At 40.4% G+C, this 16223-nt stretch overlaps 1 protein-coding gene across 5 annotated transcripts in view; it reads right to left on the bottom strand.

Annotated features, from left to right (window-relative positions):
- Positions 1 to 4744: 4744 nt before the first annotated feature.
- The window catches only part of rtel1 (regulator of telomere elongation helicase 1), a 141610-nt gene continuing 130131 nt past the window's right edge, over positions 4745 to 16223 (bottom strand). For 4 of the 5 annotated variants that reach the window (XM_068048226.1, XM_068048223.1, XM_068048224.1 and 1 more), the window contains 4 exons: positions 11937 to 12137; positions 10444 to 10671; positions 7584 to 7684; positions 4745 to 5094 (listed from right to left, as the gene is read on the bottom strand). In XM_068048226.1, coding sequence (XP_067904327.1) covers positions 4999 to 5094; positions 7584 to 7684; positions 10444 to 10671; positions 11937 to 12137 — 626 coding nt within the window. In that variant the 3' untranslated portion in view covers positions 4745 to 4998. The remainder of the gene's footprint in view (positions 5095 to 7583; positions 7685 to 10443; positions 10672 to 11936; positions 12138 to 16223) is intronic. The other variant, XM_068048225.1, reaches the window with a different exon arrangement.

Raw genomic sequence — 16223 nt, 5'->3', positions numbered from 1 at the left:
TTGCTAAGTGCAATCATGGATTCTGATAGGACAGAACTGTTTGCACATCCCCATCTGGCCTTCCACTCAACCCATGCGGGTTTGTATGTGTGTATATGGGAGGACTTTGCTCGAGTCGCTCTGAACGGGCTCCAGAAGCTGGCCGAGCGCGTCTACCCTGAGGCACAGTGTGGCTTTCATGCAGAGAGATCGACCATTGACATGCTGTTCTCCCTTCGTCAGATACAGGAGAAATGCCGTGAACAACAGATGCCCCTCTACATTGCTTTCATTGATCTCACCAAAGCCTTTGACCTCGTCAGCAGACATGGTCTCTTCAGACTACTAGAAAAGATCGGATGTCCACCAAAGCTACTAAGTATCATCACCTCATTCCATGACAATATGAAAGGCACAATTCAACATGGTGGCTCCTCATCAGAGCCCTTTCCTATCCTGAGTGGTGTGAAACAGGGCTGTGTTCTCGCACCCACACTTTTTGGGATTTTCTTCTCCCTGCTGCTTTCACATGCGTTCAAATCCTCTGAAGAAGGAATTTTCCTCCACACAAGATCAGGGGGCAGGTTGTTCAACCTTGCCCGTCTAAGAGCGAAGTCCAAAGTACGGAAAGTCCTCATCAGAGAACTCCTCTTTGCTGACGATGCTGCTTTAACATCTCACACTGAAGAGTGCCTGCAGAGTCTCATCGACAGGTTTGCGTCTGCCTGCAATGAATTTGGCCTAACCATCAGCCTCAAGAAAACGAACATCATGGGGCAGGACGTCAGAAATGCTCCATCCATCAATATTGGCGACCACGCTCTGGAAGTGGTTCAAGAGTTCACCTACCTAGGCTCAACTATCACCAGTAACCTGTCTCTAGATGCAGAAATCAACAAGCGCATGGGTAAGGCTTCCACTGCTATGTCCAGACTGGCCAAGAGAGTGTGGGAAAATGGCGCACTGACACGGAACACAAAAGTCCGAGTGTATCAGGCCTGTGTCCTCAGTACCTTGCTCTACGGCAGCGAGGCCTGGACAACGTATGCCAGCCAAGAGCGACGTCTCAATTCATTCCATCTTCGCTGCCTTCGAAGAATACTTGGCATCAGGTGGCAGGACTATATCTCCAACACAGAAGTCCTTGAAGCGGCCAACACCCCCAGCTTATACACACTACTGAGTCAGCGGCGCTTGAGATGGCTTGGCCATGTGAGCCGCATGGAAGATGGCAGGATCCCCAAGGACACATTGTACAGCGAGCTCGCCACTGGTATCAGACCCACCGGCCGTCCATGTCTCCGCTATAAAGACGTCTGCAAACGTGACATGAAATCGTGTGACATTGATCACAAGTCGTGGGAGTCAGTTGCCAGCATTCGCCAGAGCTGGCGGGCTGCCATAAAGACAGGGCTAAATTGTGGCGAGTCGAAGAGACTTAGTAGTTGGCAGGAAAAAAGACAGAGGCGCAAGGGGAGAGCCAACTGTGCAACAGCCCCGACAAACAAATTTCTCTGCAGCACCTGTGGAAGAGCCTGTCACTCCAGAATTGGCCTTTATAGCCACTCCAGGCGCTGCTTCACAAACCACTGACCAACTCCAGGCGCATATCCATTGTCTCTCGAGATAAGGAGGCCCAAAGATATGGGAGGATGAAGACAATGAATATGCCAAATCATAACAGGATGTGACAGGATTAATGGACTTGGTAGTTTTTACCTGACTTTATATATTCTTTCTTTTTGCCTATCTGAAAGACAACATCTCCCTTTTTTCTCCTATATATGTTTATGAATCCTATGAGAAATCAGTCAATACTCATTGTCTGTATTGATACCGTTGGGAAAAATGCACTCCAATTGCTTAACCCAGACAAATAACTAAGAGGGTCAGTTCAAAAGTGGAGCATCAAATATTTTGTACACCAGAGCAATTGCAGTTTAGGAACATGTTTCTCCTAAATTTAATATTGGGGAAGTATTGAATGAGGCAACATTTCTTCACCATTTATCAACTCCTAGATCCAGCAGTACTGGGCTTCTACTTTTAAGGGCATTACTGAGATCTTGACCACCTTTGATCCCTAAACTGTTTTATAGGATTCACTTTAGAGATTCGACCTGCATGTTAGGGCTCCCTTTATAGACTCGCTTAATCCTACAGTGCTCCAATAGTTTGAAATTTTGCTCTGGTCAAATGGCACCCGGACATCTTACCTCACAGGATGCTTCGGTTCATTGGACCTAAAAAACTAACTCCATTCAAGATTCTAATTGCATTTATTTGCAGCAGGATGCATTTATTCAGACTTGGTTCCTCTAAGAGAGAATTACCACTTAATTTTATACCCAGCTTCAGTTGATCAGGACCCTAGTACAACACAACAGTGGCCAAGTTCTAGGAGTTGGTGTTTCTGCATTAACTCCCTGTAGGATTGGGCAAGCATAATACAGACAATGGTATTCAGAATCCTTTCAAACCCAAGATGTGAGTTAATGATGTTCCTTTGCAACCCCCCCATCTGTCACCAAATATAGCCAATTCCCCATTTTTTGACAGAGTTCTATTGATCAGTTTAACATTTTGTTCATGTGTCATTTTAAGGGGTAGGCTACCTCAGTTGGTTAGATGGCTACAGTCTGGTGCAGAATAATGCCAACAGCATGGTTCAATCCCTGTACTGACTGTGGTGGTTCTTGGGACCTGCCTTCTCACCTTGTCCCACAGTGCTATCATGGCATAAGCCATGATTAGCAACTCTCAGACAATGAGGTACTACAGAGAGAGAGAGACAGATTTAATGTTTATGCTATACTTATCCTTGCAGTTATATTCATATAAAAGTATTGTAAAATCTTGAAATAAAGCAAGGTGAGGAATTCAAACCCACATCCATTACACCACAGAATCACATTGTGATGGTACAGTGTACTACATACACCATTGTTACCACCAGGTGAGAAAGGGGTCTAGGGGTCCCTCTCACCTGGTCTTACTGTAACAGGGTTTAATTTTTAAAACACTGTTTTCAGCACCCCCTTGGTGAATCCTTGTTCACCACTTTCCAATTATAAGGTAAAGAAACCAGCACAAACAGATTTTTTAGGTTTAAAGAAAGATAGATTGGAATTTATTAAACTTGAGCTTAAACTCTAATTCGGTTGACATCTACGGATACTCAACACGCCCACGCTAGCATGCATACACAATACACACATGCAAATAGAGACAGAAAAGAGCAAAAGTTTGAGGCAATATCTGAAGAGTTTCTGTTATGGTTCTTCAAGCTCAGTGTACCTCCTTAATTGTAGGTAGATCTTGCTTTTCATTGGGGCCCATATTCTTCTTAAACCTTGTTCGCTGTAGGAGACTTTTCTGTCTTGGCGTTCATTTGTCTTCAGAGGCTTGTGAGAAAGAGATGGGAGCAGACAGGAGATCTTCTCAGTCCAGGAGCAAACAGTCTTTCTCAGTTCACGCTCTCTCTGGCTAGTTCAAAAGACCCTGGAACAGCCTGTTAGTCATGTGATCAGCTGGTCTGCAGGAAGATACTGATGGTCTGGTCAGATGCGCAGAAAAGTGGCAAATGGAATTCAACTTGGAGAAGTGTGAGGTGATGCATTTGGGGAGGTCAAACAAGGCAAAAGAATTCATGATTAATGGGAAAAAAGTTGGAAGTGTAGAGAAAGTAAGGGACCTTGCAGTGAATGTCCACAGATCCCTGAAGGTAGCAGGACAGGTCGATAAGGTGGTTAAGAAGGCAGATGGAATCTTTTCCTTTATTAGCCGAGGTATAGAATGCAAGAGCAGGGAGGTTATGCTGGAACTTTATAACTCATTGGTTAGGCCACAACTTGAGTACTGTGTGCAGTTCTGGTCACCTCATTACAGAAAGGATGAATTGCACCAGAGAGAGTAAACAGGAGATTTACGAGGATGTTGCCAGGACTGGAAAAATGCAGCTTGAGGAAAAATTGGATAGGCTGGGGTTGTTCCCCTTGGAACAGAGAAGGCTTAGGGGAGATCTGATTGAAATGTACAAAATTTTGAGAGGCCTGGATAGAATGGAGATGAAGGGTTATTCACCGTAGCAGAGAGGTAATTGACTAGGGGGCATAGATTTAAAGTGATTGGTAGAAAAATTAAAGGAGAGGTGAGGAAAAACTTGTTCACCCAGAGGGTGGTGATGGTTTGGAACTCACTGCATGAAAGGTTCGTTGAGGCAGAGACCTTCAACTCATTCAAAAGGAGTCTGGAAATGCACCACAAGTACCGTAAGCTGCAGGGCTATGGACCAAATGCCGCAAGGTGGGATGAGAATGGGTGGATTGTTTTTTGGCCGGCACAGACACGATGGGCCAAGTGGCCTCTTTTTGTGCTTTAGACCTTCTATGATTGTAACCAGTCCTGGATTGTATCACCTTAGCAGTCTCTGGAATGCTCCTCTTGCACACAATACCTGGTGATCAAAGGTCCACTGTGGGTTGAATGTGTCAGTGAATGGCCCTTTGTCCTTCCAAGTCTGTTCATATGCAAATGTTTTTTCCAACCACAGCAGATCTGTTTAATAAGTAATTTCCTCACTCCAGTAACATTTTAAAATCAATGTTCATGACAAAATTAAAGTGCCTCATTCTTGGCAGGTGGGGGCCTAGCATGACACCATTTACCAACTTCCAGATCCAGCTGTACAGGGCTTTTACTGTTAAGGGCATTACTGAGATCTTGACCATCTTTGATCCCTAAACTGTTTATGTAAAGTATACGATTTACCAAAATATTTTTATTCACATGCTCTTCATGAAGGTGACTTTACAAAAATCACAATCTCAAGTATATGATTAATTCAAAAAAGTTACTGTCAGACATTTTGATAGTCATAAAAACACAAGTTTAAATAGCACAGCTTATGCTGAAATAAACTGCATATTTTCCAGAAAAATCACAGTCATTTCCTTGTTATCAGGTATGCAGAATACAAGATCAATCAAGAGTGTCCTTTGTGACGAGACTGTCCATCACTTAATTTGCAGACCGTGGATCATCTGTTCGAAAGAAAACTTGCCGCAAGTATCTTCTGTTGGTGGTCTCTTTGCACTGTGGGCACTTTTTATTTTTCTGGAAAGATGATAGGACAGTGAGGTATTTTTAAATGGTGCTGCATTTCAATACCTATTTATATTTTGATCTTTGGGCTGCTGACAGATTCAGGGAATGAATCTTTGGATCACTTAATTTTGTTCAGCTCACAGAATGACTGAAATAACCACATTAGAGCAAAAAAAAAGTATTCCAATGCCAAGAATAGCCTTATTAAAGTATTATTCTTACAGAAATAAGACTTAATGTCTTTTTCAACATCTCTTACCTCTCTAGCCTTCCGAACCTAACTTATTATTTCTATCCAGGTTTTCATTTAAAAAACAATCCCTTAGCTTCCCTTCATCCATTTTGAAGGTGGGAGCAAATTTGATGAACAAAGGTTTTTTTTTAAGTCAAGCCCAGGTACTGAAGATTAATGTGGTTGCAACCAGGTTAGTCTTATTGTAGAATAAGGGCCCTTAGAATGCAGTGTCTCTGAGTAAACCTTACTGTGGTGCTTGAATTGTTATTTGGCAAACTCAAATATCACTATGCCCCTCCCCCAAAAGTACTAAGGATTCACCTGCCCCCACTCGCCCCCTCTATTCAAAAGACTAATGCTGCTAGGTTAATTGAAACTTAAAACCGAGATCAGTAGGTTTTTGTTTGGTAAGAGTATCAAGGGATATGGACCAAAGATGACTAAATGATGTTAAGGTATAGTTCATTCATGATCTTAACTGAATGGTAGAACAGGCTCAAAGGGTTTAATGGCCCAGCCCTATGTTCATATTTTCCAGATTTACAATTGACAAAATGCAGTTGAGGCATTTTAGTTTTTCCATATACAGTATAATGGAAAGTTTTTAATATCATACAATAGTCTGAGAACTAATATTTCAATTTTAAGCAATAACAAATTGCTTTTTATCCAGAATAGTTTTATGACACGTGAATCACTGCACGGAACCTTTTGATGAAACAGTAAATTTTAAGTTATGCAATGCATTCAAAATTACTTGTTTATAAACATTTTACACTTGTATAACTGGCCGATTATTCAGAACAACTATACATCCGACTTAAATGATCTTAACTTGGAACAAACGTGTACAAAATGCTGTGGGAAATTCAAGAGAAAAACTATCGTATAACACGTAAATCAGAGTATGCTGAGGAGCTCTTAACAAATTTCAAGACGCATGGGAAATTACCTTGAACAGGAAATTGCTCACATATAACTAGAGACAATAGGAGGAAACCCCCATATTTCACCCATAACATTTTGAGTAACAATGAACCTATATTTATTGAATCCGACGCTGCTTTTCCGTGGTTCTCTACTGCTAACAAACTGCTGGCCTCTGTCCCCAGTGAGCTGTAAAGACAACAGATGTGACTACCCACGTGATTGGCTGCTTATCCCAAAAAGAACATTTAGCGTAAAGGATGATGATATGCAGATAAGATACTTCAGAGGAATGGGGCAATCATATGATTCATCTCTTGCTGCCAGTTCCATACCTTACAGCTACAGGCCTAAAAAATAGCAAGGTGAGGCCATCTCATTTCAGAGAATAGTAAAACTTAAACTGTAAACAAGGAAGGACATAAAACTAAGCCTTTGGAAACAACATTTAAGATTGCTTGAAATATGTGAATATCTGAAATTATTTCTCGATTTTTGATTCTCTGGTGATTTCTATGGAATCACAGAAATTAACAGCACAGGAAACCATTTTGCCTATTGGATCTATGTTGGCTTTCTAGTGCAATCCATTATCCCACTGCCCTGTTCTTTCGCCAGAGCCCTGTATCTACCGTTTTGAAATATTTATCCAACCTTCCCTTCAAATATGCAATGGCCTGTGCCTCAACCACTTCCTGTGGCAAAGTGTTCCATCTCCAACAATCCTCCAGGTAAAAAGAATTATCCTAATCCCTTTCTTCACTCTTTGGTGAGGATGTTAAATTTATAAACCTTTGTCACCATCACCAACCCCACAATTACAGAAAACAGCCTCTTTCTATTTACACCATCAAAACCCTTCATAATTTTAAAGACCTGTGCAAAATTTCCTCTTAGCCATTTTTATTCCAGTAGAGATAGACTCAGTATCTCATGTCACTCCTGGGAATTAGTTTTCCTTCCCTGGCACTAACATACCATCTGCCATTGCCCCCTGACCTTCTTGTCAGTTTTTCTCTGTGACCCTGTCCTATCAGCACCTTTACTTTTTGCCCCACCCCTGCTTTATTTGCTTAAAACCTATTACATTTCTAACCTTTGCCAGTTCTGATGAAGGGTCACTGATCTGAAACATTAACTCTGCTTCTCTCTCCACAGATGCTACCACCTGCTGAGTATTTCCAGCATTTCTTGTTTTTATTTCAGATTTCCAGCATCTGCAGTATTTTGCTTTTATTCTGCTTTCCAGAGGTATATATAGACCAAATGTATAAAAAAATACAACTTCATTGTTTATCAGGCTTTTTTAGCTAATAAATTAAAAAGCTAGTCTAACCTTCAACAACTGCTTCCAGCATGACAAACAACAGGTGAATTCACAGGACTGACAATTAAATGGCACTGTTGCATCAATTCTGCAAAGAATGCAGTGGAAACCTAGCAGAATATGTTGCAAAGTTTAGAACACGTCTTTCTTAAAAAAAGACTGCAGTTCATATAAATTAGCTGGTATTGGTGTCATATGTTTCAGTGTATCAATACAGGGAAAAATAGCACTTCAAGTAACATATTCCAGTAAAGGGGTATCTTTGCTCTTTTGGAGATAGGCAGATCCAGTTACTGAGTGTATTTGGAAAATTGTTTCCACAACTGCCACAAAAATGTCCATAAAGAAACAAGTCTGGAATGTTTTCATTTTTTTTTTAAAAAAGCAATTAAGCAGTGACACCATTTTGGGTGAAATGATGACTTATAGATCATTAGAAATGAAAAGTTTGGGCTCACATTCTGGCACTTCTGCTTAAGTTTTACTTGTCAACATGACAAGTGGAAGTTAACAAATTAAGTGCATCTTTTGACCACATCTTCTAACTGTGTGTGCCCGATTAGCATAGGCTCCAAAAAAGCAAATCACACCACTGAAACAAAATTAAATATTTAAGGGTAATAATACTCAGTATAAAAAGCTTAAGAACATAAAACAGAAGGGCACAAATGAACTTTTAAAAGTTAAACTTAGCCACCTGATTTTCAAAATAAGAACTAATTGAGAAGAATTAATCTTTGGTAAACAGAGTTTAGGAGTAACCTATAGCCTTTTTCATTCTGTATGTTAATCTGACAGTGTTGGATACTTCAAAATTTACTACTAGCTAAGAAAGCTAAACCTCAAAACTACATGGCGACAGAGAATACAACAGTGTCATAATCAAATTAAACTCATTAAATAATCACCAACTCTGCAATATTAATAAGCAACTTCTGTTGATGCATGGCATCACTATTCCCCCAAAGCAATATGAAACTAACTTCACCTTTTTCCCATACATATGCAGTTTTCAAATCAACACGAATGCCTTGCAATGAACAACTGAACCCTTCAGTTTTTTGTATCCTGAAACACATATACATGCATATATCCCACTGCAGCGGTCTCGAAGTTGTTCTCCCTTATATAAATGTTTTCTATTAGTTAACTAGTCAGCCCACTTTGACCAGTAGCACTCGCCTCCAAGTCAGATGGTCATGGATTCAAGCCAAACTCCAGAAATCTGGGCACAGAGACACATAATATAGGTTGACACTTTAGTGCAGTACTGAGGGGATGTTGCATTGTCAAGGTGCTGTCTTTTGAATTAAATTAAAAGGAGGTCATATTTGCCAGTTCAGGGAAATGTAAAAGCTGCCATAGCATTTTTAAGAAGAGCAGTGGAGTTCTGGTAAAGGCCAACATTGGCTTGGAAGCATTTTGGGATGTCCTGAAGAAGTGAATGGGGTTCTAAAAATGGAAATTCGTCATTTAATTATTTACTCTTTCCTACATCTGTTTCTAAAAATCTACTTTGTTATTAAGAAAATTATAATTGTGACCACTATTTCTTGCCAGACTATGATGTGAAGAACAGCTAGCCCGCCCCATAACTGAACCTCAAATCAGGATGTTCTTCTTTACAAGATCGATCCTTGGACTGGACTTCTAGATTAGGTAGCACATGTTAGAATTCGAATAGCTAGATAGCGAAGGATAGAACTGGAGCCTAATCTTCGTACACTTACAAGCTTTTATTTAGAGAGACACATTACGTGTCATGTTCCTCCAACCAACCACCAAACTTTCAGCTTGCTCCTATATGTGAGCACAGGGGAGTCCCCAATCAATGCCCACCACCTGAATACAATTAACCCTCAAGTGATATACAATTAACATTGAAGGCGAAAACTGAATCTTGATGGACTGAATGGGACAATTGTCTGTAATTATGCATCCTGCAATTTTGTGAACCCATTAATTAACACTTCACCACATAAAACTACTAGTCCATTAAAGAGCATACAACAGTTTTCCATAATGGCAAGTCACTATAAAACAAAACCACATTATTTTCAGACTAATTAAAAAATTTCTTTAACTTATCAAAGTCAGCATACAGTATAAAAGATATGCAATGGAACTTGCATCAGAAACAAGCGAGTCACAGAGTTGTGTGCCTTATGTTTTTCAGTAAACCACTGAATCCTACTGCTCATCTCTGGGTATTCACTCACTTTTGTTAAAATGTAACCTGTCTTTGATTTTCATTGAGGTGGATGAACAATTTGGAAGTTAGTTTGTCAAAAAAAATTACTCATACCTTTGACAACCTCCAGACATCCCAAAGCACTTCACAACCAATTAAGTAATTCTGGAGTGTAGTCACTGTTGTAATGTAGGAAATACAGCCAATTTGTACACAACAAGCTCTGGCAGACAACAATTAAATAATTGGCTAGATCATATGTTCCAGGCATCGACTTGGGGATAAACGTTGGCCAGGACAGCAGGGAGAACTCAGCTGCTCTTCTTCAAATAGTGCCATGGAATCTTTGATGGCCACTTGGGATGAACGACAGGGCCTCAGTTTAACATTTCATCTGAAAAATTGAGGCACGAGTGCTACCACTGGGTCACAGCCGCTACTGCAAGAATATGACATTCTGTCTGAAAAAGGGGGAAGTGGAGAGAAGGGAAAAAAGGCTAAAACTCAGTTTTTAAAATTTAAATTCAATATAGAACTTTTTGTTCTTGGGGGGGGGGGGGGGGGGCCATGGGAGGATAGTGTTTGTGGAGAATTTCAGGTTTATACATGGCCTAATTCTGAGAAGTATTTCAGTCAACTAAAGCTCTGTTTTAGAATATATTAATCCATGTAACTTACCAAACTTCAAATTCACATCAGAGGAGAAAGGCAGCAATGGTTCATTTGTTGATGGGGGTCGTATGCTTTTTGTTCCCCTATCTTGAACTTCAGAGGGACAGCTTTTTACCATATTGTCATTAATGCAATGTAAGGTGCTTGGTGTCCTGGAGCCATTCGAGGGCTTTGGTTTTCCACTGCTAGGAAAGAATACTGAAATCTTGCTTTGTGGCATTCCAGATCCTTCAGCTATTAAAAATCATAATTGGTCAAAAATAGAAAAAGCCATCATCACACATGGACAACTTGTGACTGAATGTTCACATACACTTAAACATCAGACATTTGAATGTGTCTGCTCTACCATGAGTATCTACTTACTGGAAGCTCAAATCACAGCTCTATTGATGTTATAAAACTGCTGTGTATTTGCTATTTTGCTTTAGGAGAAAAAAAAAGTCTTCAAAGAAAATTAGCATGGTTACAAGATGGAACAGCATGATGGGACAGTTCACTGCAGCTTATAGCCTTATTGAAGGGTTTAATTTCCTCCTCTTCTTTAGCAAGTACAGTTCTCCTCTCCATGTCTGACTCAAAAGTCACTCCGTTCCAAGTCAGCCCAGTTAGTGTGGCTTTCCTCCTGATTCTCCTTAGGAGGTTTTCCTAGTTTAATATTTATTTAACTGTCTAAGTATTTTTCTGTTCAGCTAATTTTCCCACCTATTTAACAGACCTATCACACCTCTTATTTCAAGAGGTGGTCAGTTATTTGTTTTTCTTTTTGGGGAGGGGTGGGAGGTGAAAAAATATTCAATGAGCTGGAAAAAAATCATCTAATTACTATTCATGTTAATAAATTTGCGATTGATGTGACTGTCTTTCTCAAAGTATCGCTATTTATGATGACCACAGCTGGACAATAATGTAGTGAAAGAAAATTCAATGTTGCCTATGAGTTTATTAGGCAAAGACTGCCGCCAGTTCGCAGGACTTTCAACTGGCTGGAAAGTGTATTTTTAAGACTTAGAACTGCCCGGTTAGTATAAATAAATAATAATCCTTTTTTTGGGGACCTGCTCTTGCCCAATACCAGGAGGATAAAGAAAAAGTAAAAGCTTTCAAAGACAGAAAAGGGCTAGGATAGATTATTTTAGGGTAGATAGAAAAAGAGCAATGCCATTGAAGGTAAAATAAATCATAAAAGTGATAATCAAAATCTTTACACTTAAGTGCTGAATATTACAGTAGTAAAGATCCTCCTGCTTTGAGTGATATTACTGGAATATTAATATTTATTCCAGTATTACAATCTGATAACTGAAAATGGCAAGAACCTGCTAGTCCATGGAATTGTCACTTCTCTGTAATCCAAGCATTAAACATTATCGACAACAAACTGAAGTTATACAAATAAAAATAGTTGTAAATATACACACACCCTACAATATTGCTAGCTAAGAGATTATCTTGTGAAAGACAATAAATGATCATCATAGATGCCAGGATATACTTACCGTTCTCATTATTGCTGGCACTCTGGTTTTCGGTCAGGTCTGTATGTTTAGGGAGTTTCTCTTCAATTTTGGTCAGAATTCCCCCTAGTCTATCAGGCTGATACTCCTTTTCCATGAACTGTTTACAGTCTATTCCCGTTAGCTCTTTACACATTTGGTTAAACTGTTGCTTGTGATGTACTCTAACAAATATGTAAAATTCTGTAAACACATAATTAGAAAACATTGCCACCAATCTTTGCAGGCCAGGACTTAATTTTTTTTGAACATTTTAACTGCAATGCTACCCTTTGAAAAGGCCACCAAATTGTTTTCAGTGGCACAAAGACAGTTCTCTTGACACAGAGCAGTAAACACTACATAAGCAAAGCAACAACTGATATTTCTCTAAATTACCCATGTCCATTCTGGTTGCCACTGCAGAATCTCCCAAGAATCTAGCCTTGGCCCAGCCGCCTTCCTCATTTAAATGATCAGCAGACGCAGGCCAGCTTCCACATCTATGCTTATAGTACCCAGCTCATCCTCTACACAAACTTAAAAAAAAAATTTCATTCACAGGATGTGGGCATCGCTTTTATTGCCCATCTCTAATTTCCCTGGAAAATGATGGTGAGCCACTTTCTTGAACACAACTGAATGGCCTGCTCTGCCATTTCAGAGGGCAGTTAAAAGTCAAACACATTGCTGTGGGTCTGGACGCACTCATAGGCCAAAGTGGGTAAGGATGGCAGAATACCATCCCTAAAGGAGATTAGTGAACCAGGTGGGTATTTATGACAATCCTGTAGTTTCATGGTCACCATTATGGATACTAACTTTTCTTTTAAAATTCCAGATCTATTAAATTAAATTTAAATTCCCCAGCTGCCTTGATAAGATTTGAACTCATGATTGAAGATCATTTGTTAAGGCCTCTGGATTACTAGTCCCATAACCACAATGCTCCTGTACTATCCATTCTCAACTCCACTGCCTCCAGGTGATACATTATTGTCAGTAGTGATATCAAAGGATATGGATCAAAGGATGTAACTGAAGAGACTTCAAGATGCTATATAGATGCAAGTTGTTGTTGATCAAAAATCAGCACAGGCCCAACAACAAATCTGGCTTCCGACTGCTTCTATCAATTTAACAAATTCTGCACTACAAATGACTGTCAGATTAAAGTAAGCCAGTCTACGAAGAGTTTTATGCCAAGACCAACTGTTGGCAGATTCAATATGAATTAGGTCGATCGTAATTACATTCATTGAAGAAAAGGAGGACCAAGAAACCGATAAGGAAAAGGAGAATAGAATACGAATGTAAACTAGCAAAAAACAAAAACGGACTGTAAAAGTTTATATAGATACGTAAAAAGGAAATGCTTGGCTAAGACAAACGTAGGTCCACTACAGGCAGAGTCTGGAGAATTTATAATGGGGAAAAGAGAAATGGCAGAGAAGCTAAATGATTACTTTGTATCTGTCTTCACTGAGGAAGAAATTTCCCAAAATTGGAGATCCAAGGGACTACGGAGAATGAGGAATTGAAGAAATTAGTATTAGTAAGAAGGTTGCATTGGAGAAATTAATGGGCTGAAGGTTGAGAAGGCCCCAGGACCTGATATTCTACATCCCAGAGCGTCGAAAGAGGTAGCTATGGAGATAGTGGATGCATTGGTGATCATCTTTCAAAATTCTATAGATTCTGGAGCGGTTCCTGCAGATTGGAAGGTCGCAAATGTCACCCCATTATTTAAGAAGGAAGGGAGAGGGAAAACAGGGAACTACAGACCTTTTAGCCTCACACCAGTAGTAGGGGAAATGCTTGAATCTATTCTAAAGGATGTGATAAATGGACTCTTGGATAATAATGATCTGATTGGGCATAGTCAACATGAATTTATGAATGGGAAATCATGTTTGATGAACCTGTTGGAGTTTTTCTGAGGATGTTACCAACAGAATTGATAAAAGGGGAGTTGGTGGATGTAGTATACTTGGATTTTCAGAAGGCTTTGGATAAAGTCCTCCACAGCAGGTTGGTTAGCAAAATTAAAGAACAGGGGATAGGAGGTAATGTACTGGCATGGATTAAGGATTGGTTAACAGGCAGAAAATAGAGACTAGGAATAAATGGATCATTCTTGCATTGGCAGGCTGTGACTAGTGGGGTACTGCAAGGATCAGTACTTGGGCCCCAGCTGTTCACAATATATTTATATATATATTTGGATGTCGGGACCAAATGTAATATTTCCAAGTTCATGGATGACACAAAACTAGGTGGGAATGCATATTGTGAGGAAGTTGCAAAGTGGCTTCAAGAGGATTTGGACAGGTTAACTGAACAGGTAAGAATATGGCAGATGGAATATAATGTGGAAAAATGTGAGGTTAACCACTTTGATAGGAGGAACAGATATACAGAGTATGTCTTAAATGGTAATAGATTAGAAAGCGTAGATGTACAAAGGGACCTGGGTGTCCTAGTCAATAGTCACTGAAAGATAACATGTAGGTGCAGCAAGCAATTAGGAAGTATGTTAGTCTTTATTGCATGAGGATTTGAGTATAGGAGTAGCAAAATCTTGCTTCAATTGTATAAAACCTTGGTTAGGCCACACCTGGAGTACTGTATGAAGGTTTGGTCCCCTTACCTTAGGAAGGATATTATTGCCATAGAAGGAGTGCAACGAAGGTTCACCAGACTTGTTCCCGGGATGGCGGGACTGTGCCATGAAGAAAGAATGGGGAAACTGGGCCTGTATTCTCTAGAGTTTCGAAGAATAAGAGACGATCTGATTGAAAACCTACAAAATACTTAAAAGGGATAGACAGGGTAGGTAGGCAAGATGTTTCCCTGGTTGGGGAGTCTAGAACCAGGAGACACAATTTCAAAATAAGGGGGAAGCCACTTAGGACCGAGATGAGGAGAAATTTCTTTCCTCAGAGGTTGTGAATCTTTGGAATTCTCTACCCCAGAGGGCTAAGCTCAGTCATTGAGTATGTTTAAAGCAGAGAGTGACAGATTTCTAAATACCAATGACATAAAGGGATATGGGGATAGTGTGGGGAAAAAGGCACTGAAGTGGATGATCAGCCATGATCGAATTGAATGGCGGAGCAGGCTCGATGGGCTGAATGGCCTACTCTGCTCCTATATTCCTATGATATAGCTAGAACTTTTAATGTTTCTCATTGAACACAAGGCTGAAAAGCTTTCTAAAGTGAAGCTACTTGGGAAGCCTTTCATATTACAGGACTATATAAATACAATTTGGAGCTGGAAAACAGCAGGTCATATGTTTTCTTCAAAACTTTCTTCAGCTGAAGCTGTCTGAAGAGTTCCAAGCAGGAGTTCTCAGACTCTGTGCTATGGAGTCCTTACAAAAGCAAACATCTTGGTTTAGCAATATCTTGACCATGTGTGGACCATATACACGATACACTGCAGCAGCTCACCAAGGCTCCTTTGGTGGCACCTTCCAAACCTGTGACCTCTACCACCTAGAAGGACAAGGGCAGCAGATGCATGAGAACACCACCACCTTCAAGTTCCCCTCCAAGCCACACGCCATCCTGACTTGGAACTATATCACCGTTCCTTCACTGTCGCTTTTTTAAACTCCCAGAACTCCCTTCCTAACAGCACCGTGGGTGTGTAGCTACACCCCAAGGACTACAGCAGTTCAAGATGACAGCTCATCACCTTCTCAAGGGCAATTAGGGATGGCAATAAATGCTGGCCTGGCCAGCGATGCCTACATTCCCCAAACAAAAAAAACTAGCTACACAAGGGGGCGGCACAGTGGTGAGCACCGCAGTCTCACAGCTCCAGCGACCCGGCTTCGGTTCTGGGTACTGCCTGTGTGGAGTTTGCAAGTTCTCCTTGTGACCGCTTGGGTTTCCACCGGGTGCTCTGGTTTCCTCCCACAGCCAAAGACTTGCAGGTTGATAGGTAAATTGGCCATTGTAAATTGCCCCTAGTGTAGGTAGGTGGTAGGAGAATGGTGGGGACGTGGCAGGGAATATGGGATTAATGTAGCATTAGTATAAATGGGTGGTTGTTGGTCAGCACAGACTCGGTGGGCCGAAGGGCTATATCTCTCTATGACTCTGACAAAGATTTTAAGCATATAAATGGACAGAAGAACATAGCACAATTACATAAAAACAAACAGGGCACATGCAACCAATACAAATGTCATAATCCAAATCCAAGTTAATGGAGCACATGCAATTAATATTAAACACACATGGAATCCCAAGAAAAGGGGAACATGCAATCAACATCAAA

The sequence above is a fragment of the Heterodontus francisci genome, chromosome 16 (genome assembly GCF_036365525.1).
Source record: "Heterodontus francisci isolate sHetFra1 chromosome 16, sHetFra1.hap1, whole genome shotgun sequence".
Lineage (NCBI taxonomy): Eukaryota > Metazoa > Chordata > Chondrichthyes > Heterodontiformes > Heterodontidae > Heterodontus > Heterodontus francisci.
This window is presented reverse-complemented; position numbering and strand designations above follow the sequence as displayed.